Source organism: Ornithodoros turicata, chromosome 6, assembly GCF_037126465.1.
Source record: "Ornithodoros turicata isolate Travis chromosome 6, ASM3712646v1, whole genome shotgun sequence".
Classification (NCBI taxonomy): domain Eukaryota; kingdom Metazoa; phylum Arthropoda; class Arachnida; order Ixodida; family Argasidae; genus Ornithodoros; species Ornithodoros turicata.
The window spans coordinates 2,558,254-2,580,735 of record NC_088206.1 but is presented as its reverse complement, the minus strand read 5'-3'; the positions used below and the strand labels follow the sequence as shown (position 1 = coordinate 2,580,735).

At 45.8% G+C, this 22,482-nt stretch overlaps 1 protein-coding gene and 1 non-coding gene across 7 annotated transcripts in view; both read right to left on the bottom strand.

Annotated features, from left to right (window-relative positions):
- Window positions 1–22,482, bottom strand: part of LOC135398817 (transcription factor AP-2-epsilon-like) — a 210,661-nt gene that overhangs the window by 19,432 nt on the left and 168,747 nt on the right. For all 6 annotated transcript variants that reach the window (XM_064630313.1, XM_064630314.1, XM_064630315.1 and 3 more), the window contains 3 exons: window positions 14,352–14,412; window positions 5,644–5,851; window positions 1,742–1,860 (listed from right to left, as the gene is read on the bottom strand). In XM_064630313.1, coding sequence (XP_064486383.1) covers window positions 1,742–1,860; window positions 5,644–5,851; window positions 14,352–14,412 — 388 coding nt within the window. The remainder of the gene's footprint in view (window positions 1–1,741; window positions 1,861–5,643; window positions 5,852–14,351; window positions 14,413–22,482) is intronic.
- Trnai-gau (transfer RNA isoleucine (anticodon GAU)) lies at window positions 6,836–6,909 on the bottom strand. The gene has a single exon. It is a non-coding gene; the product is annotated as a tRNA-Ile (tRNA).

The following is a 22,482-nucleotide window of genomic DNA, read 5'->3' as shown; positions in this document are numbered from 1 at the left end:
GACTGATTTCCGCCATCTTTAGTGAGGCACAGTCTCATGCCCGCGCCGCCTAGTGCGTGCCTGGGGACCCAGACCCACCACCAATCTGTGTAACCTAGCCTGACCTAACCTAACTAAAATGCGCTTTTACCTAACCTATAACCCAAGGCTTTTCTTTTTTATAATTTTATTTTAATTTTATTTCTTTTTTTTTTATAACCCAAGGACCCCTTTCGCAATATCACCCATCCGAAGCCGTTAGACTTAGCGTGGCCGTGCTTTTTGTGTGGTTCAGACGGTGTTAATGAAATGCATATAAAAAAAGGTTCCAGACCACATAATTGTATAGTTCTTATATTCTTAGACTCGGTATATGGCCTTCTCTCACTTCCACGCATTATTTCACTTTTAAACACACTCACCAACTTTTAAGCGCCACCAGTCCCACTGCTATAGTACAGCCGAGACGAGTAAGAGGAAGGCAGGAATCTATATACGATCAAGAAGCAAGCACGCAAGTATGCGCTCCAAAGCACAAACTTACATATACCTTTCCCATTTTCCCACTTTTATTCCCACTTCCCCACTTGTACGTCATGAGCCAATCACCATCATGAGGGACGCCACGGTGGCCAGACGGGGGGGGGGGGGATTCACCTTGTTAACCTGAGGGTTCAACGTGTGTTGATATGCCCGCACACGGTACCCTCCCAGCCTTTGAGCAGCGCAGCACGGTATCCCGCGATATCTCAGCATACGGTACCCCGTCCGTGTGTGACGTTCCTCGTGGGGAACGGCGTGCCTAAGCAACTTGGTGGGCACCAAGTTCCCGACATCCCCGGTCAGATTGGAACCCGCAACCTCGACACGCTGACGGGTTACCGAACAGCTCACCGTCTTTATAGCAGCAGAGAAATGTTGCCCCGTTCCTAAAATGCCACGAGATACACGCCGAAGCCGTAGTAAGTATATACGCTTAAAATAGATCTTCAACCCTATACAGCTTAGCCATGCACTGTCTAAGCTGCGGCCTACTAACAGAGCACAGTCCGTCACAAGCGAATCGTATATCGTTTAAAATCGAATTCATCATAATAGCGCTGGCACCTGTTACAAACAGTGCGTGCAACCCTTTGATGTCAGGTGGAAATGAGTCTTGCTCATCCTACACGTTACACGGGATATTGGAGTGGGAACCAAATTCGAAGCAGGATCACAATGGCGTCCAACACTATAGGAAGGTGGAAACTCGTATGTCAATCAACCTGGCGTAATGGACTGGGGCGACAAAGAGATGAGGTCGTGCCACGCTCCCGATGTATAGCGAATAATACACGGGGAAAAAAAAATTCCGTGGGAAAGTCAATTAGCCGTAGATTTGTGATGCTCAGAAAAATGGGTATGAATTGCTAAGTAGAATTATAACGTGTCCAAAAGGGATGAGTAGAATATATCAATTATAGTGACGCGCTTATTCACCGCGATGTTTGCGTGCGCGTATACTCTTTTTAATGAAGTCGGTGCGTCGTTGTACAGAGGCCGTTCGACTAAAAAGGGTATTGCGTGCATAACTGAAGTACACCTTTTGTTGGTGCCTGCTGGTGCCAGTTAATGCGTTATGCCCGTTAATGCGACATGCGCGTTAATGCGTATTTATTAACCGGTGTTCTGAACCGGTAGTTCGGAAATGATATATGCTACGAAGCACACCAAGTTATTTCGTCCAGTTTCGTCCAGTCGCTGCGGAGGATAAATTTCTCACCTTCAACGAGAGATGTGAGCAGCGTAACATTTGCAGCCTTCCGTCGACCTGCCGGAAGGTTCAGGCCGATCTTCTCCAGTTTCTCCCGTAGGGAACGACCGCCGTTCTTAGATTTCGCCCTGTAAGCAATGAATTAACTCATTAACTCATTAGCTCATTAGACAGCATGCTCCTCATGCATAACAATTTCGCCATTCACTGTCTCGTAATTATGCACATGATCGAAAGTAGTAAGTAGAAAAAGAACAGTTAGAACCTGCAACGTGAGTCTTCAAAGCCTGTAAGAAGAACATAGTGATGGAATTTGAACCCGTCATCTCAGACTGTTTTGCATGACCATCAGGGAGTATGCATGTAATACATCACGTAATACATCGTCATAATGTATGCACTCGGCCGCTGCTTTTGGAACGCTGTTAGTTGTGCTAAGTTCTGGCCAGGTAATACGGACGGTGTACCAATTTTTCTTTTCTCCTAGAAACAGAACGTTAATTAGGCAGCACTATATGGCTGTCGGCTAGGTTGACATGTAAGTCGTTTCGAATATGGAGTACCGCACCGAGTATCATCTTAAACACAGCCTGAGTGCATTCACCGCAGCCAGCCGCGTCAAGTCATGATCCGGAACAGATGGGAATATCGAGATTTCGCATGCATGCAGTTTCTTCAGCCAGTAAACAGCTTCCAAAATGCGTCTTTGAGCACCAGGCGGCTCCATCATCGTGTATATCCTATTCATTTCCTCCATTATCTAAAAAAAAAAAAAGAGATGCCAGCCAAACAAAAACAAGGTAAACATCTCGCGACTGACGAGCATCATCCGAGCCACGCAAGCGGAACATGCATGATTCGTGCAGCCGAACCCATAAACACGGGAACGCTTCGCCGAGAAAAAAAAGCTTAACTGGGCGCAGAAGCTGCCATTTCGAACGGCAACTATGGTGCTGTAATGGAACAAAGATGGCGGCGGCACGTAGACCATGGAAAGGACAATAGTTTCTGGGCGCCGGATGCTGTTGAAGCACGCGAGGAAGCGTGTGTGTGGGTGTAGATTGCGACAGGTTCTTAACGCGCAGTGCACGAACGCGTGTCGGGATCTGTATATCGTGGTTTCCATGTCTGCTCGGGAAAATTTGCGTCACGCGGGGAACAAAAATGGCGATGGTTATCGGCGCTCTGTTGTGAGGTAAGCTGGGTCTATAATTCAATTTACGGATGGTTGTTCCGGGCCCGTTAAGGTTCTAAATGGTGCACGGAAATATGCGCGCAGACCACGTATGTTTCCCATGAAAAGTGGACGGATTTTTTTTTTACGTCTCGCAAGTTCCTGGAGGCCCTGCATGCTAGGGTGGGTCATGCAGTATCTGAGCTACTTCTTTACTGACGAGTCAATGTGTTCCCCCTTTTTAAGCGTCACTAAATGTCCATTCTTATTGGATGATTACCAAAGTTTTACAGAAGACTGAGAGGAAAAACGAAAATTAAACTTGTTCAAAAATCCTCCTGGGGCCAATATGTCGCCAAGACGTCAACGTGGAATATGAAAGTTTGCACCGCGGGCCCAAATGCAAATTTTTTGTTCTTCCCCAGCACATGGGATGGGCTTCTCGTCCCTGTAAGTGTGTCCCCGTGGTGTTGCTGAGGTGCGCTACTGCCGATCGCGTGCTTGTCCAAGTGTATCCTGTAGCTGTCTAACTATATATATAGCAGCACACAATTGCGGAGTTGCAGGTCCCCGTGGCTGCGGCCAATCTCCTCGCGTATTCCCCCTTTCATAACCCCCCCTTTTTTTTTTCAGCGTCAACGATGGTGTCATGTGACAACCACACGTTTCACAACACGCAGTCGATTCGTCATAAGGCCATCACGCGATAATGCTACTTGACTGAACATTGCTTATCTACTACATCGTCCAGAATATTCGGTTCTACTAAAACACACTATTTCTGCAGGCACGCATTCTGAGACTCCTCTATAAATGCGTATAACCTTTCTGCAATACTGTGCTTAGCACACGTCGACTTAGGACACGTCGACTTAGGACACGTCGACTTCATGATGATTGCCGATCCCGAAGTTCCGTGTTCGAACCGGGTTATGGGCGCGAGCACCTTGGTGGCAGGGTACAATTTGTGCTGACACGTCTCCTCCGCGAGAATCATTGAGTTCGGTGTACTGGCCTCAAAGCGAACGTTGAGGGAGCCTCAAGTGGACGAAATTAATCCACGGCCGATGATCCACCACATGATCATAATCGTCTCGCGACGTAAAACGCACATTACTATCTTTGAACAAGAAAAAAAAAAAAAAAGAGAGAGAGAGAGAGAGAAAGAAACACTTCACCCCTATCGACACCAAACACCCTCATATACCGTGGCCCGATTATCCTCCTTCCTTCATCCTATACCAATACTTGAGGCCCGTATCTCCAGAGTAATAAAAAAATATAAAATATAAAAACGTAAAAAGGAAGCACTCCTTATAGCGCTGGCATTATTCTTCGAGTAAAAAGAAGAGCAAAAGAAATCTGATAAAATAAGGTCCGGCTGTAATTGGCGGCAGTGATTCGGGCTGCACGTTTTTATAGAGAGCCTGGAATTCGAGGAGCGTAGTACAAAAGGTCGATCCTTATCAGGGGAAAATTGCGCCAAAGAGAAACGGTGGCCCCATTAATTGATGGTCCGCAGCCATTAGACTCCTGCCACCCAGGATGCTTGTTGTCTGCCCGCTTGCACGACTCCACGTCACCGATGATGACGTTCGCTTACACCATTCCACCACGCCTCACCCCCACTTGGTGCAAAAAAAAAAAAAAAAACTGTCACGTCACCGTTGAATGTCACGATTGATTGAGAGGGGTGGAGGATTTCATTGGTTCGAGAAATGCGCCCGCTTGCACGAAAGTCGAGGAAATTCAAATTCCTCAGCGACGTCCTCAATAGCTTTGCAATAGCTCTGCAAACGAGCAGCCTTGAGGACAGCATATAGAGTAGAGCATGCACGGACCGCATTTTTGGGCCCAGGCTCGGTCCGAGCCCGGCCTTCCTTCGATTTATCCGCCCAGGCCCGGGCCGGCGGCTGCATGCCTAGCCCGGGCCCGGCCCAAGCCCGAAGGATTCTAAGTTTTTCGGCCCACACCCGGCCCGAGAAATTTACAGACTACACGGTCAGGCCCAGCGTATAAGGGTGTAAAATGTTACCGTGGCTAACTAACAGACGGGTAACACAGGCTCAACCTCGATACAGGACCGGCAATTTACGTACCCATAATGACCAAACCCGAGCCCAGCCCAGGCCCGCAAAAAGAAAGCTGTACCTGGCCCGGTCCACGGGCCGGGCTCGAGTTTTCGGGCAAGCCCGTGCAGTGCTCTAGTATGGAGTGTGCCCGAAACATTAGCGAAGCTTCTGGGGACGCCACTGAAGAATTTCTTCAGCGTTCGCGCAAGTAGACCGAGGATCGGAGACAATAGCCTACTATCGCTGCCACTTCCTGCACGTCTTCAAAAGGGATGAACTGAACAGTATGGGTATAGAGCGAGATAAGCCGAGAATGTAGAAAAAGACATCGCGCAATCCAAACGCAACCAAGGTCTCCGGTTCACTACTTAAAATTGCCGTACGCAAAATGAGGAACAGTTTGTGGTGACGTTGCCCTTTTCAGTCCACAAGACAGTTTGGCGACATGGCAGTTTTTCAATGATCACCTCACGTTCTTCAAAAAATAACTGTTGCTTAGCAGTACGGGGAAGTGTAAAAACATAATGTGTGGTACGGTTCAACTACAATTGCCTGCCACAGCTGAAACGCGCCGCCAGTAAGGGGAGGTCTTCAGAATCAGAGGTACAGAGCAACGCTTACATGAGCATTGAATGATCTCAGGGAACAAAAAAAGAGTACCTTACCTCCTTAGGACCCCTCCGAGGAGGGAGGCGTTGAGGCACTCCGGAGGCGAGAGTCTCCGTTGGACCTCGCCTACGGTGACCTTGTACTTGGACGTGGAACTGAGCAGCGACAGCCGGCCGGGCACGGAGCAGAAGACGTCTGTTGGTGACGTCACACCGGTCAACACCAACTCCTTGTGATTCTCGCTGCCATGACGAGACTTCAGCCCTACAGATACAAGGAAAGGACAACAGTTATCAGGACTGCTTGGCAGTACACATCACTCGGAGCAAATTATGGCGTGCTGTTAAGCATGTCGAGTGTTCATGATGACCATATGGGAGAGAAAGAGGTTGGCCTAAGATTCTTTGTGAGACAAGCGTGGTGAAGGTGACGCATGGGTAGGGGGCATCATATTTAGCTTCCATTGGGGTACACAGAGGACGGCAAGGGGCTGGATGGTTGCGCCTCCCCCGCTAGAGTTTCAAGGTCGCATGTGGAAATTGTTAACTCTTTACAGTGAACCCTCGTTATTATGACCATTGTCCTTCCCGAGAATTTTGGTCATAATGCGGGATTGTCATATTAACGGGAGGGGATTTGCAGAGGTTACACTGCATTGTTCCCAAGGAGTATGGTCGTAAAGCGGGTATGTCAGATTATCGGGGGTCATATTAACGAGGGTTCACTGTATTCATAGGTCTTAATGATTTTAGTCAGATGTTATAAAATATGCCCTCCCCCACCCCACCCTGGAAAAAAATCCTGGGAACGCCTATGTTACGCCCGCCCTTCCTTCGAGTTCTGCAACTGTCACGTTACATGAGAAGACCTCGCGCGCGCCCCTTTTCGGGACCATTCGGAAACACCACAGCTATCCAGATATAAGCTTTTAAACGGTTATGCAGTAAAACTGAAACCGAAAAAAGCATGTGTCTGCCACCCCCCCCCCCCCCCCACACACCAATTTCAGCTTCTTCCCATCATTCCTTTCTCCATGACAACGTTTACAAACAAATGATAGACACTCATGTCCAGGTTGTGTTTCCACATATATAGTGGACGTGTGTATTCAGGCATCTTAAAATGTAGAGAGGGCTTATTATTACTGATAAAATATATAAAATATTCATGCTGGATATCCACGGGTCGGGCAGAAGTATACTCAGCACACACAACTTACGATGAAAGATGAAAGTCACTGAAAAGGTTAGCCAGCTGCGGGACTCGAACCCACATCCTCTGGATTATCGGTCCAGGGCTCTACCAATTGAGCTAAGCTAAACACACCTCCCCAGCGACTTCGAAGGGTGCGTCATCTGAAGGGACAAACCAGCCACTCTCTTGGCCTTGTATGTATTTGTCCTTTCTATGTTGTTCCAGCCTCAGAACATCAGTTCTCTCATGTACTTGTATCAGTTGTCATGTACTCCGACCTGTCGTTGCTTCATTCTCACCATAATTCATCCTCTCATATTAACCACTGTGAAATGGGGTAGTGTCCTGTGGCTACCACGGGGAAACATCCCATGTCATCATCACTTCTTCATTTATTGTTGTTGTCATGTATATCAGTTGTCATGTTCTCTCATGCAACTTGTTTATCGTTATCGTGGCATCTTTCTAGCACTAATGTTTTGACTTGAGATAACTCACGTAAGTAGTAGGTTCGCGAGTGAAAAAAAAACAAACAAAAAAAACAGACAAAATAAGGCAAGAAGAAAAGAAGAAAGCACGTGGAAAGAGGATATCAATGCGGGACTGCCCGTGAACCGCTAAAGATCGCTGAACTGGGCGATTTTCCTCCATTATTAGAACGACAAGGCAGTCTAATTGGCTGGCATTCCACAATTTTCTACCCAACAACCTCGACAAAAAAAAAAAAAAAAAGTCGAGTCATCATTTATATCTACCTTTATCTTCTATCAGCCTTCATAAAGAGATCTTGTGCAAACGTTCGGGCAACAGAGACGTCCCTTGTGTCTATAATTGACGTAGCGATTTCTCCACTCGAAGATTGGCATATTCATAAATCAAGGCGTGTATATACGGTCGGATTGCAAACGGGGTCTCTTTTTTGCCGTTGAAACGACGAGGTAATTTGTGGGGTCGCGGAGTTGGTCGCCGTCTCGAATCGACCTTGTTCTCTAAAGATTGTTCAATAGAGCTTCCTCGCAATTAAAGCATTGGTCCATTGATCAATCGTGTTTTGCAATCGTGTCAAAGTGGGTCCAGGTGTGTTATTCCTTGGCACATCTTCGATGCAACACACGATGTTTCACGAATGATGGGTTTAACGTTGTTATAGGGACACCTTGTACTATACAATGGTATAGTATCTTCATAACTTTGTTACACTGGCTTCCACAACGAAAATTCAAAGATAACAAAAAGGACGTTTCGACGCCTATATGCGGGCGTCCTCATCAGCTTCAAAAACGTAATGAAGACTGTTCATGAGAAAGGGAATCCTTTTAAACCCTTGTAGCATTCCGGTAGAGGCCCCTGTGGCTGTTACAGGCATTGTTATCACTATGAATGTGCCATGACTCTGGGAAATTTCCGGCTCTCCATCTTCGTTCACGTGCCAAGGTCTTCAGGTATACAGGTCTGAACACAGCTGGGGAGTCTGAAAATTCCTAGTCATGGCACATTCATAGTGATAAGAATGCCTGTGACAGCCAGAAGGGGCCTCTACCGGAATGCTACAATGGTTCCGTTTCTCATGAACAGTGTTCATTACGTTTGCCAAGATGATCAGGACGCCTGCATAGGCGTCGAAACATCTTTGAATTTTTGTTGGGGAAGCCAGTGTAACAAACTGATAAAGATCAAGGCTCCTGGCTTTTGGTCTATTTTCAATGGTATAGTATATGACGAATGATGAGTATATGACGAGTATCGCTTGAAGAAGATCGGTAAGCCTGCCAGAGAAGGTGGCAAAGTGCACTAGGAAAAAGAAAAAGAAGGAACGAAAAGAAAACACATGTGGGAATGGTCCCGTGCGAGGCTTCGACGTCGGTCAAGGGATGTTATCGGGGGATCCCTCCTTGCCGTAAAAAAATGCCGCAACGCAGTGGAGGTGCAATCTCGGAATATTTATCTGTTCGATAGCCTGAGCCCTCAGTACTCCTGCGTCCCAATTTTCGTCCCAATTGCGGTCATAGTCTTTAGAAAATTAAAATTGAATAGTACGGGCAACAATGTGTCGAAGTGGTCACCAACTGAGCGTTGCTCGTCGTGTACGTCGGCGAGACTACATTGCATGTGTACAACACTGGGTCTAAAACGAAAGAAGTATGCTACGTGTCGGCTACGTAGCCACCAGGAGCAGCAAGTCAGTAGAGGGGTGCGTCGCCGCGACCACTTTTATGTTCATATTATTGTGACAAGTGAGAAAAATCGTGAAGACCTATACGAATAAAGAGGGCACAATTTTCAGAAGTAGCCTCGAAGCTCTAGGGAGGGACACGAACCCATTGTCCCCCTCTCGGTAGCCTACGGATACACAGTTTTTGTTTATTGTTTATTGTTATTACTCTACTGCACCACTGCAAGTGGCTTTATGAACGCTTGGTTTTGAGTGGTTTTGGAACGCTTGAAACGCAGGACGACGACGAGTCCACTGTCACCGGTACAGGCAAGGTTTTCGAAGAGCCCGTGAGAAATTTTCAAGTAACGCTTCATTCGAAGAGCAAGCCAAGCTATGTGTGGCGATATTTTGGGACTGTGGGAAAGCGCGTCGATGGAAAATGAAGACGCATTGGGAACGAGTACATTTGTAGTGAATGTCTGCGTCTCTGCTATAGGACGCTGAGAATTGAAACAGGTTCGAAGGGGACGTTCGTTTACTTAAAAAAAATTAATATACGTAACTTCGTTGCTGCGTAGGGTATGCCGCATCATAATTGTTGCTCGCAGGGAAAACTGGTGTTAGTTTTCGTTTTCTCCGTCATTCATCGTGTAGTTGCAAGATCAAACGCTATGCGCGCTACTGGCGCTATGCTGCCAGTGTAAGTACTTCAAACATGCAGAGGCACCTGTTTGACGCCAGCAAGATTAATGGTCATCCTAAAATTAAGTTACACCGTTCTCTGCGCCGCCGCCGTGTCTAAATACGCGCCGCGCCGCTGACGCCGCCGTCGCGAAGGACAAAGAACTGCGCGCCGGCGGTGGCGGCAAAAAAGGGCCTCGACTCACAGCTCTACAAGTGAGTCGGGAACATAGATCATTGTTGCTTGACGAATTGGGCATTATTTCCCACCAGACGTCGCCCCGAGCCGTTTTGCCTCAATTTGGCTAGCAAATTAAAAATATTAAACGTTCATTTGTAACTTATTGGTCTGTGTTTACAAGCAACAAGCCGTTCATCTACGCATCGGCCTGCCTCGGTGGCTCCAGGCGTCTTCCGAAACGAGCCTCGCATTGTAAGAGTCGCAAGCTCTGAGGGAAAGCAAGGAAACCAGACTCTATACCACGCCGCCCTCGAGGAAGCATAATGTGGAAAAGCCCCCTTGCAGGAGACGCCGTGCTCGGCCCGTCAAGGCGTGCTCACATTACGAAGATAATGGCGATTCGGTGAGCGCACACAGGTAAGCAAGCCCGTCGAGGTCGGCAGGAGAGCAGTTTTCGTTTCAGATATGAACGGGCTCCTGGATCTTAGAAGCACGAGGCAGCTGTTCAACATCCTACAAGGAAGTTAAGACTCGTGAGAATGTCGCCTGCAACGTGTGCATTACTGCGACGTGCACAATGCGAACATTACATAGCAGGCCCGCTGCACGCCTTGTCTGATTTCTGTCTGCGATTCATTCGGAACCCACCTACACGCCTCTCTCTAACACCCCTTCCCACCCCACCCCAACAAAAAACTTTCTTTCTTGACACATGTAAGCAGAATTTTAATGACCCTCACTCTTTTGCAACACTCCCAAAGCGCGCGATTCTGAAAAAAAAAAAAAAAAGGAAAAGAAAGAAAAATGCCGCATCCGATTAATTCCGATCGCACTTTCACTTGCCAGGAGCCGGCTCGACACCACAACTCCATATCCTTGGAGGCGGCCTCTCAGCACAACCTTGTATGATTCGGGGTGGTTTCCAATCATACAGGAAAACGAGGATTACGAAAAAGGCGTTGTAGCCAAGTACTATGACACGCATAGCTTATTATTGGAGGCTCCAAGTCCATGTTTACTCGATAAGCTCGCCTTTTGGACTTCGTGACTTGGGAAAACGCCGTCTCGAGGTCATATGACCTTCTTCATGTTCCGTTTTCGCGTTGGCCAATATTTCCTCGTCAGCATAAAATCATTATAGTTGTGTTCAACTTAGGAAGGAAAAGAAATCTAGTCCGTCAACTGTACATACGAGGTTGGAGATAAGGAGACAGGAGAAATATTGCAGCGCTACCATGCGCCTCCAGTAGGGGAGCGCACTGCGATCTGTTTGGATCCGCTGTCTCTGACAGCCACAGCCGTCTTCATCTATGATTGACACAACTATCACCACCATTCTCTTGCTAATTTGATTTCGCCACCGATTATCCTCTCTCATGCTGCAGCCAATGAAATTTCCGTTATCTCCTGGAAATGGAATCCATCCACTGTCTTTAGGAAACACAAGCATCCGCTGCAGTGCAGTATAACCCATGCCGCACAGCGGGTATCATGTTGTACCATGTCCTATCATCGCATGTGTTTCATTCCTTTCCAGGAGGAAAAGTAGTAAACGATCGGACATTCGCTTAGCAAGGTCCCAACCTTCACAGCAGAAAGGCAAGACAAGCAAATAAACAAACAGCCCAGAGCAGAAGGTCCACAATGGCGACCGATCACAATTATCATAAATTACCCGGGAAACCCATTAATCTGTTATTACACGGCGTCTTCCCAAAACAGGTTCCTCTGTGCACCTTAAAAGAAGAGATAGACGAAGATGTTGCGCATGCTCACTGCCTGCCTATAGCTGAGCTGACAACCGGCTGCTGGGTTGCGCTGAAGAATGTTACATTAGCTCGCTCCCTCGCCAGTAGTCATTCTTATACAGCGGGCCCAGGATCATGCCAGTGTGGTTTCTCAATGTAAGGCCACGGTGTGACTGGAAGCCGGTCGATGTTATTCGTTATCTACGCTAGGTGGCGGTACGGTGGGGTGCCGCTGTAGCACGAGCGGCAGCTAATTATAGAGAAGAGTGACTACACTGTATCATATCAGCCGCCTGACGCAATGTAGGATAAAGAGTAGCGAATCGTAACAATCGGTAATAAGTTAATTGTTAGTTGTTAGTACATTAGTGTGAGGGACTGTTAATGATAGTCTTCTGTTGCTAGAACGCATACTCCATGTCACTCAATGAGGGACACCGAGGTATACGATAAAATCAGAATGAGAGCTAATAAGGCCAGAAAATAGTATTCAAATCAAATCAAATCAAATCAAATCTTTATTTCACACTGTAACAGTGCGGAGACTCGGGGCAAAAAGCTGCTCGGGGCAGCTTGACGAGGTCCCGAGCTCCTACAGTTGGCAGTGGCATTGAGATGCATTTGAATATTAATACTGAACGCATATAATCTGAAAGCCCAACATAAGGCATCTACACTCTGATAGCAAAAAAAAAGAAAAAGAAAAACAATAACAATGATAGGGATATTAACAACAATGGGAACAATGATATTAAAGGAAGGAAGTAGGCGAAGCTCTTTGTAATAATAATAATAATAATTGGGGGTTTTACCTCGCGAGACAACTGAGATCATGAACGAACCGAAGCTCTTTGTCTGCACGTAGGACGTGTGCTTATAAGTCCCAAACGTCGCCACACCAGCGCTGGACAGCTGTTTCGGCCTTATTGGGTCATCGTCAACAGTGCGCAGGTGGGCGACGTTTGAGCGAGTGGCGTCGTGGTATGTCATAGTACGTCTTCTAACATGCCAGAGAAGGTATACCTTTATTATAGAGGACGCTTCGCAGAAGAAACATGAAGCAATCTTAAATAGATTTTCTAAAGGCAACCTGAACTTATATCTGTAAAATAGGAATTTATTATAGCTATATGCGTGTTTCAATAAGAATGTGTCTCAGGATACACGCTACAATACCGCCTTTACATCGACGAAATAAAAATAGGTAACCGACATGAATCTGGGTCGCGTTTCCAGACTTGCAGGACGAACAAACAGGTTATACTGTGGAAATTCTGATAACAGAATGTTGCACGGACTTCATCTTCGAAGTAATTCAATTCAATTTAATTTTACTTTATTTTCCTTGTACAGCAACTATACGCCGGCACATCGTCTTCCATGTTAGCAATCCATGCATCCATCTCTCCACACATCCATCCTAACTATCATCCTTGCCGCAATGCAAACTTGCTTGATATGCTCGGACTTGAACAAAAGATTACCCAATGCACGCACCCAAGACTGCACCTATAGTTACGTGATTAACATACCAAAACCGGTTTCCTGTACAGCAACAGATAGCAGTTGTCATCGTATGCGCCATTCCGTAATTGAAGGACAAAGGGCCGGAAACTACGGGTATCGCAAACAATGTTCTCGATTCGATCCAGCCCTATGACTAACAACGCGAAATTACCAAAGCGACGGGCCTGAGAAGAAGCAATCGGTGTTGGTCACAGTCGGTATGCTTTCTGCATAACCGTTTCTTTCGGGAGACTTTACGTGCGATAAGGTTGATGTGAACGGTGTGTGTGTGTGAAAGTCCGGTTTCCGGGTCAGTGATAATGGTGCGATATCGGTTATGGGAAACCACATGGGTCCGACTTTATGTTTCAGGCCAGTTCGCAATAAAGGTTAAGTTCCGGGATGGGTTTCACGCGTGACGAGGCTATGGTCTAAAAAGGAGATATTGTGATATCGCCGAAAAAAACATCACTTGGAGTTACCTTCACCTTTGAGGACCCACAAGCCTTTTGTTGTGCTCTTAAAAGTACATAAATAACATCATCCCCTGTAAATCTATCGAAATAAGTCGTGAAAGTTCAACCTTCCTACTGGCTCCAACAAAAGCCTTTGTCGATATGTATAAAAACGTAGGGAGCAACCTGGGAAAGTTTCTCCAGTTAGGTAAAATTCGGAGGTTTTACTTTTTGCTTTCGAAAATTTCCCGTTTTTGAAAACATAGCTTAACCGTACTCTTTATGCGGGCACTCACGCGCGTGTGTGTACAGAAACATGAGCATTAACATTCGATGTCAACGCGACACTTAAGCGCCCATCCATTCATCTACCAGACGGCACGCGTCCGAATGCAAATAGTGGGGGGAAACGCGGTGGAGCGTGTCCCTTCGTCCGACAGACCGCGAAAGTTGTCGCTACGGCCGCGAGGGGGCGGACCAGTCCATTACAACGCAGACGACACGCCCGACCAGGCGTAAAACGCTTTAGTCACACTTCATGTCTCTGCAATGGTCCTAACTAGGGGGCGGGATATTAGCTCAGATTACGAATGAGATAACTTTTTTTCAACAATGCTTGCTGTATCACTGCATTCCTTATAGTGTTTAGTAGACCAAACTTTTCTTGTTACTAGCAATACGTAATTATACTTATTATTAGATATATATTAGATATATACATATTATATCCTTTTGTGTGTGTTTGTGTCTTGTCAACATCTTGTCAACAAGCATTTTGACTTTTTCTTCGATTGAATTTGACGTCATCCACCCGGTGAGTGTGTAATGAAAGACGCAGACGTACCTTTTCGTATGACACTATTGTGGTCAGCACCGAAAAGGGTGGCGTCATCCACGCTGCCAGCCTGTTGAGAAAAAGAGCAAGTCATTAGAATATACGTTTTTCTTTTTTTTTTCTTTTTTTTATTGTTTGCTATCCATAACGTAAGACGAAACGTTACTATTAAGGGCTTCACGCTAATCGATGTAAAACTTTTAAAAAGAAAACACATTTAAAAATGAATCGCAGATCGTGGTCTGAATTGACGCCCATCGACGCACAGGCGACCTATCTGTCGTCAGCTTTGCAGAGCACAAAACAGCGTTATCTACTTCGCTGTTTCGACGCTGATCGATCGCTAGATTTCTATCCAAAGCTGCGAGGTCATTTGCATCCGATAAACGTTTACGCAAATTAAGCTACCGACAAGTCGATGCGCGTTATCGTTACGATGCCGCTATATACTGCTGCTTTGTAAAGCAGACTATTTCGTGAGAAGTCGTAGCCCGCTTGCGTCTCTCCCCGACTGGAGAGAGCATTTCGTATATATTTATTCGAGTTGCGATAATATACGCAGCAGTTTAACAACGCCACATGCTTATCAGCAAATTCATATCTCGCATTTCGCACAGCCCGTCACCGACCAAATTCCAAGTGATACTTTTTTTCTCTTAATAGATCGGCATCTGCGATTTTTCCGGCATAGTTGGGTAAATGACCCATATTTTAATTATGTAGCGTTACTACTTATTACGGCATTAAAGTAACGGATTACTCGAATAATTGCTTCGCAGAAAATAAATAAATCTAGGTCAAACTATACGTGAAAGTTATAATATAACAAACCCATTACTTGTAGCCTCGGCACAGCCTCTATTAAAGAAAAAGCCGAATTTTGCAGAAAGTTCTAAGTAACGTCATTATTAGTCAGCTCTGATTACAGAGAAAAGAGCAGCACAACACGAGGTGGCAAAAAAAAATTAAAAAATAAAAAGGCAGGGCGGTTGTGTAACGCGAAATTCAGCGTCAGCACCGTCAGCATTGGGCCGTCATTTTAACCTTCCACTTTTAATCGAAGCAGTGCATGGCAAGACAACGGCAGCGCTGCGAGATCATTCTTGAACCTCAAGCGATCGCTCACCGAGCAACTGTACGCCCAAATGGGTTCTCCCTGTATTGTATTGTGAAGACCTTCGTGGCTCTTTCGGCTTTCGCTTGCCTCTGATGCCTCCGCTTCGGCGGCACCTATACTGCAGAGAGTCTTGCCGCTGAGTCCGCCTTGCCTCTGCCTCGGCGTCACGCACTGCAGCAAGGTCTTCGCGCCTACGTTGTTTTGCCGCAGCATCGGCGTCACGCACGTTGAGACCCTGACGTCGCACTCTCTTGTTTGCGATCTCCGGCTGTATGACAAACTGGGTCTTCGCGAGCTCTGCGCTTACGTTCACGTTCTCGTGCCCGCCGCAAAGGTTGTGCGTCAGCAGGACCCGGTATCTCCGTATGGCGTCTGAAGCAGAATCACTAAAGGTTTTTCTCTTCTTTTCTTTCTTTTTTTTTTACTCAAGCAATGGGGTAGAGTATTGCCCCTTGCGATGAAACTCCCCAATCATCATCATCATTCGCAAAAGTTGTTGTTGTCCTTGGGGTAGAGTGTTGCCCCTTGCGATGAAACTCCCCAATCATCATCAAGTTGTTGTTGTCCTCGTCATTTCGCTTTTCCTTCTGCGGACGACGACGACGACGCGATCTCGGCAAACGAGGCACTATCAGCTGTCGGCTGTAAAACGCAAAATTTACGTGTTGTTGTTCTTGTAAAACGCGCGGTGTATAGGTACACAAGTTTCTATCGCAATAAAAGAAACGCGAGAATCGCCAAACCGACATCGCTCGGATCCAAGGTCTCCTTAAAAGTAGCACTTATCAGTTCGTAAGTAAAGGACCGGAAACATTCTCTTACATGATATTATTTAACGTGAATTCACAATAAATACGTATTATACATAATTTTTTTTTCGCAGGCAAAAGCCATCCCTTAACGCGTACAAATAGTAAACCCACGCAAGAACAAGGCTGGAGAAGATGGAACAACCTGCTAAGCCTTTCTCCTTAAGCCTTCCTTCTTGTACTGCAACGGCGCTGTCTTTAATAACAGGGGATTCCTGTCAGCGCAAAATGAAGACCGATCACCTCTCGAGCTTTTTTTCTTTTTTTAAACATCTCTCTCGCTCGGTGCTTAGCGTCCGCAATATTGTTATTATGCCTCGCCATGGAATGCATACGTAAAAAGATAATGAGCCCAAAGAGCTCTTACAGCCATGATCAGCGGAGAAGAACTTCTACATAGAGAAGCTCCTGAACGGGTTCGACTTCGTTGGCTTTGCAGTTCGGCTACCGAGCGATTTTACGCAAGAGCGCGGAGGGTCATCGCATGGTCTCGCCAGGTCGCCTTATAAAGGGACAGAGATTGAAGTGGCTTCCGACTCTTATGTGTGTATGCATAATTTCATTCAGCAATCCCTCGGCACATCCGGTAATGTTTTGGAATGACGTAAGCACTAGAAGGCTGATAATAAAAGAGGGGTCTTGCTTCGTCAGACAACTATGATCATCAGCGAGGCCCTAACGGTATCTGCGCTTGGATTGGTTAAAGAACCGTCAAGTAGGCCCCTCGTATATGGGATCCATCGCATACAGTGTGTCAATGCAACTTGCATGGTGCAACTGAGTCGCTGGTGCACTCGCCCAGGTTCGAACCCGCAACCTTGGGACTGGCATGCTGAGCTTCGCGGATATGACAGGGTACCGCGATCGGAGCAATGGCAACCGAGGACTGTTTGAAGTAGCCTATCGAAGGAACCTTTTTTTTTTCCCGCGATCTATTTGCTCTGAGGCTACACAATGCGAAAGCTGGAAAGGGAAAAAAAGAAAGAGGGCACCGACCGTAAACTTCGGACTTATGAAGAACTAGTAGTATTTTTGATAGCATATTTTGGTGCGAGAAATCTAAAAAAGAAAAAGGAAACCGTGCCCATGCTAGAGGTCTTGGCACCACCACGCGTCGCCTTTCTTGCGAACTGGTTCGGCCACGGTTCCTTTCTGGGTTCGTCCGTAATGGGGAACTGTACCGCAACTACACCCGTGAAAGACCGTCATCATCATGCCATCATCATGATGATCATCATCACCGTCGTTAGTCTTAAGACACGTGGGTTTGTGTTGTTTGTACTGATGCTAATGCTCTCGGCTATTTCGTCTGCCTGTATAGATATACACCACGTGGAGACTTTCGTGATCGCAATTTTTTCATTGGACTCCCGAGATGAACCTCGAAGCAATGTTAAACGCATTCCCTTTCGTTCCTCGTAAAACTAGTGCACCCTTATAGACTTAAATTCTAAAGAATAAACATATTCAACCCACTTCGTTCAAAGCACCACTCGTTGTGCTCCGTGAACTAAATCTGAGCGAGAAAAAATATAATACCAAGAATAACGCCTTTAGTGTAGTTACAGAATTTAACGTTGCAACCAGCGCGAAGATCAACAACACCTTTCACTATCCGGTCATTCATCTGTCTGTTCAAAGCCACCGGTACGAAAGGAAAAATAAAAAAAAAGGAAAAGAAAGAGAGAGATAAAGAAAGCCATTGCGCTACGCACCCGACCGAACTGTGGCTAATGAAATTTAATACGCTAAATTTAGCGGATCCCCGAAACCAAAACTAAAAGCGCCCCGCAGCTGACGGGAAGCTCGTGCGTCACGCGCACTCAACGCCGTTCTCTCCCAGAATGCATCGCTCTCGTAGTTCCTTCGTGTTCTTTTTTTTTTCTTTTTTTTTTTCTAATTTGTATGGCTCGTTGGCCGTCCGTTCATAATCCGTGCATCACGCGCTCAGCAACGAGATACTTAAGGGTTATTTATGCGTTCTTCACCCGATATGCCATAACCTTGTGTTCCCCTCTCATTTTCGTATTTTTTGTCTCTTTTTTTTTTCTTTCTTAACAACATCGTCGGTTAACAGGCGTCTTTCGCTGACGGATACAACTGTCAATTTCTGAGTAATTGGAGAGGACAGGACAGATTGTAATACTTATTAATTCGCGGTTTTATGTCGCGATCGAGACAACTATAGATCATGAGCGAAGCCGAAGGTGGTGGTGGTGGTGGTGATGATGGTGATGGTGAAAGGGCTTGCGGTTGTCGGCCTCACGTATGTGGGCAATACTCACGCCCTGGGGGAATAAAGCGTCCTGGGCCGACTTCTAAGGGAACTGTGCCGACATATGTCTGAAAGCGTCTGAGGAAAACCCAGGAAAAAACCCAGCCAGCACAGCCGGCACGCACCAGGATTCGAACCCGGGTACCTCCCAGTCTCGACGTGACAGGCTAGCACGCTATCCACTGAGCCACGGGAGCTGAGCCACGGGAGCTGAGCCACGGGAGCGAAGCCGAAGTGATTGCTCGCATATACAAAAACGTAAACGAATAGCATTTGATGAAAGGAGAGATTGTGCAGGGGCGTCGGAAAATAACGAGTGCGTTCGAAATTTGTGTGCGGCATCAGAGCGTGACCATTCTGTTGCAGCAATGCTATCAACCTATACACGTCCGCTTTCCGACATACTGCACGGAGTTCAACTATACGCACACAGGGGATTAAGTGCCATCGCAGAAAAGGGACACGACGCTAAGTTTCAATGTTTGGCATCGGCATGAACATCAGTGACACGCAAGGACATTTCTCTCGCATTTTAAAGGAAATTCGCAAACATTGGAATACGCTGAGGACATTGGAAAATGGGTAAGAGTTCACTGAGGAGGCCCAGAGCTACACGCTAGCGCTATCCATTAGTTTAAGAGAGCAGGTATAAGCTCTCCTAATGTTAGGATTACATTGCCTCGGACGTGGTAGTATGCACCGGGCTCTATCAAGCATTTCTCTATAAAGCACAACGCTGACGAGCTCTCCGGTCGTTGTATACGAATTATATTCCAGCATCAATGCGTCCAAGTGCACCACGCGAAATCTACTTGTTCATATCTATATTTTTGAAGAAGTCCTAAAAGTTAGGATCACTTCACACGGCCTACTTCACACGCCGTCTCTCACTCTACGGTATACTCAACAGCCAGTCCCATTCATAGAAGTTATACCGCCATTGATGCCCTCCGATGGTTATCGATGCCAATCCATTAGACAAAGCTCGCTCCACCAACTTCCCGAACCTATATTTTCCTGTTCTTTTTTTTTTTTTTTCACCAAATGATGGTCGCATGATTTCAACTTAAGGTCGAATACCAATTACGAAGTCGTTGAGCAGCGTGGCAACAAAACGCATCAACCGCTTCAACCCCCTCTCATTTCAAAGAGCCAGCGCAAGATAGATTTTTGTTACCAAAAACGTCGCACGACACCGCATGAAACTGAAACTGCGTTCGGAATTACAATCGACACTGATATAATCGCACATCACGTGACATTTTTTTTTTTACGTCTTCCTTCCAATCGCAATGGCGGTCGTTGTCCTCACAGAGTGTATGTATTTTTAACTTTTTTTTTTTACTTCAGGATTTTGTCAAGGATGTTGACCTTGAACCCTGGAATGGAGGTCTCCCACTTTAAACAAAAACAGAAAGAAGCAAAAACAGCGAAGATCGCAAAGCTATTTCAGAATTCTACCGAGCACACGGATATACTTTTTTTTTTTTATCGCATCTCCTCCGAATCCGTTCCTATGTACTTAAACTTCGTCAAAAGAAGATAAACAACGCACCAAGAAAAATGGTACGATAAGAATAAAAAAAAGAAGCGATTAAAGAACCGAAAGGAATAGAGCACGAGTAATAACCTGCTCGTGTGGAAAGGGGGAGAGTTTTATGGGAGAGGAGGACCTTGAATGCCCTTCTACTCCGACTACACGGAGTAGAAGTAGTTCCTGACTCCGAGACCTTTATCGGGATTTTTCATCGTGAATTTTTGCCGGCCTAATCGCGTGATTGAGTTTTCCCGGGTGCGCGATAGCGTAATCCTTGCGGGAGGTATTGAATAATAATACATGGTTGTCTCGGCTAGCTGAACAAGGATGGAAGGAAGGTCGCAAAAATAATAAAAAGGAAGGAAATAACCGAGACATGAAAATAAATAAATAAATAAATAAATAAAACAGAATAAGGGGTATGTTTGTGACAGTATATAATGCTGAACAGTCGTTACAGGTTTAGTTTTAGGATTGTATTCTGCTTGTGTTGCACCGCTCAGATGATTAATCATCACTAGTATTTCAGGTGGTGTGTGTTCGTCTTTAGTTCTCCCTGTCTCGTGTTTTTGTTTTCTTCATCATCGTATACGTGGGCCCATTCGGCTTCGTCCGTGAGGTAAATTTATTCTAAAAGGAAATTTGAGATGGTTTTGTAGGTATCTTGTCGTAAATCACAGTTGTTTCACACGCGTTCTACCCCATTTTGACGTTTTGCTTCAAGTAACATCTGCTGTAATTTTTGATAGCTCGGAAGCGCGTTTTTAATGAGGCTCACACATCGCGCTGCTTATCACTCTCGTTAAGCGTTTGCAGTTTAACTATCGGTATTTCTAGATTCTGCGCAACAATTTAGTGCAGTATTACTACGATTGCTTGAATGGTGCAGAGTTAATTCCCTACATTGATAAGCGTGTTTTTATTTTTTTTCTAATCTAATTTTGATGTACAAATGTTGATATTTCTTTGCTTATATCGCGAGACAGCCATGTGTGCATGTATACAACCTGTTGTATGTATGTACGCATGCATGATTTCTTACTTTTTCATTTTTTTTTTTTTAAGTCTGACATTGTGACTGTCTAAGTTGATTGTGTGCAGGTATGGCACAACGTTCAGAACATAAAAACTGTGTCCTTCGTAAAAGCTAAGTGCAAAAAAAAAAAAAAAAAGTCAACTACAAAACGTGGAAAACACCGACTACAGGCAATACTTTACCCCTACATCCATACAATATAGCTAAAGTTGAACTTTCGCAACTCGTTCAAAAGCCAGCTCTCGTGGCGTAGTGGTTAGCATGATCGCTTTCCACGCCGAGACTCTGACCTGACGCTTGTTCCAATCCCCGCATCCGCTGTCCACTGAAAACCTCTAACAGCACGTCTAACGTTTTCCCTGGATTTTCCGTCAGACTTTCCAGACGAATGTCGGCACGATTCCCCCTGAAGTCGGCCCAGGACGCAAACTAACCCTTCTGTCCCCCCACTTCTTCCTGCTGTCCTCTCTCCACCTGTCCGCGTCTTTACGCCACTCATAGCCACAGTTGGTTCGCGGCGCTGACACGAAATTAAAAAGAAAAAAAAACTTAAAAATGAGATTTGGCTAAACCATATTCCATGGAAGGAGCATGCCATCCAGCGTCGCTCCCAAGTTCCAATATCATACACTTGTCTCGCAACATAAAAATCCACTCTCTTCCCTTTATTTACTACTCGATTATTTTTTTTTCTCTCGCCAGACTTTTATACGGAAAATAACCCCGTCACCTTAGCCTCATATCCCCCTCCTCCTCTCGGTTGTAATCGAACGACCTTCTCCTCAAAGCACCACCACCTGCCCCCATCGACACGTAGTTCCTCCAAAAAGGCCCTCAAGGTTGCTGAACCCATTGCAAGTGCGTAATCCAAGCAAGCATAAAAAAGTCCTCAAAGGACGCGCCGCGAAGTCGACCAGTTTATCGAGTGCAGCCCGTCCCCAAAAACAAGTCAAAAAACACCAATAGAATGTTCGCTCTTTCTTTTTTTTTTCTTCTCTCTCTCACCTATTACCCTTTCGTCGGAGATCGTCGTACATGCGTGTGCCCTCTCTATTCAGTGTTTTTGCGGTAATAAGTTTCGCAATGTTTCTTTTCTTCTCACAGACTTCTTCCGTGCGGGCCTTTCTTACAAATGCGAGAATAAAGGCGCGGACGACACGTCATACCGATGATGTACTATACTGATGAGGAAAAGGGATAGCACGAAATAGTATACTGGTGAGGAAAAGGGGGTAGCAGGAAATAGTATACTGGTGAGGAAAAGGGATAGCACGAAATAGTATACTGGTGAGGAAAAGGGGGTAGCAGGAAATAGTATACTGATGAGGAAAAGGGATAGCACGAAATAGTATACTGGTGAGGAAAA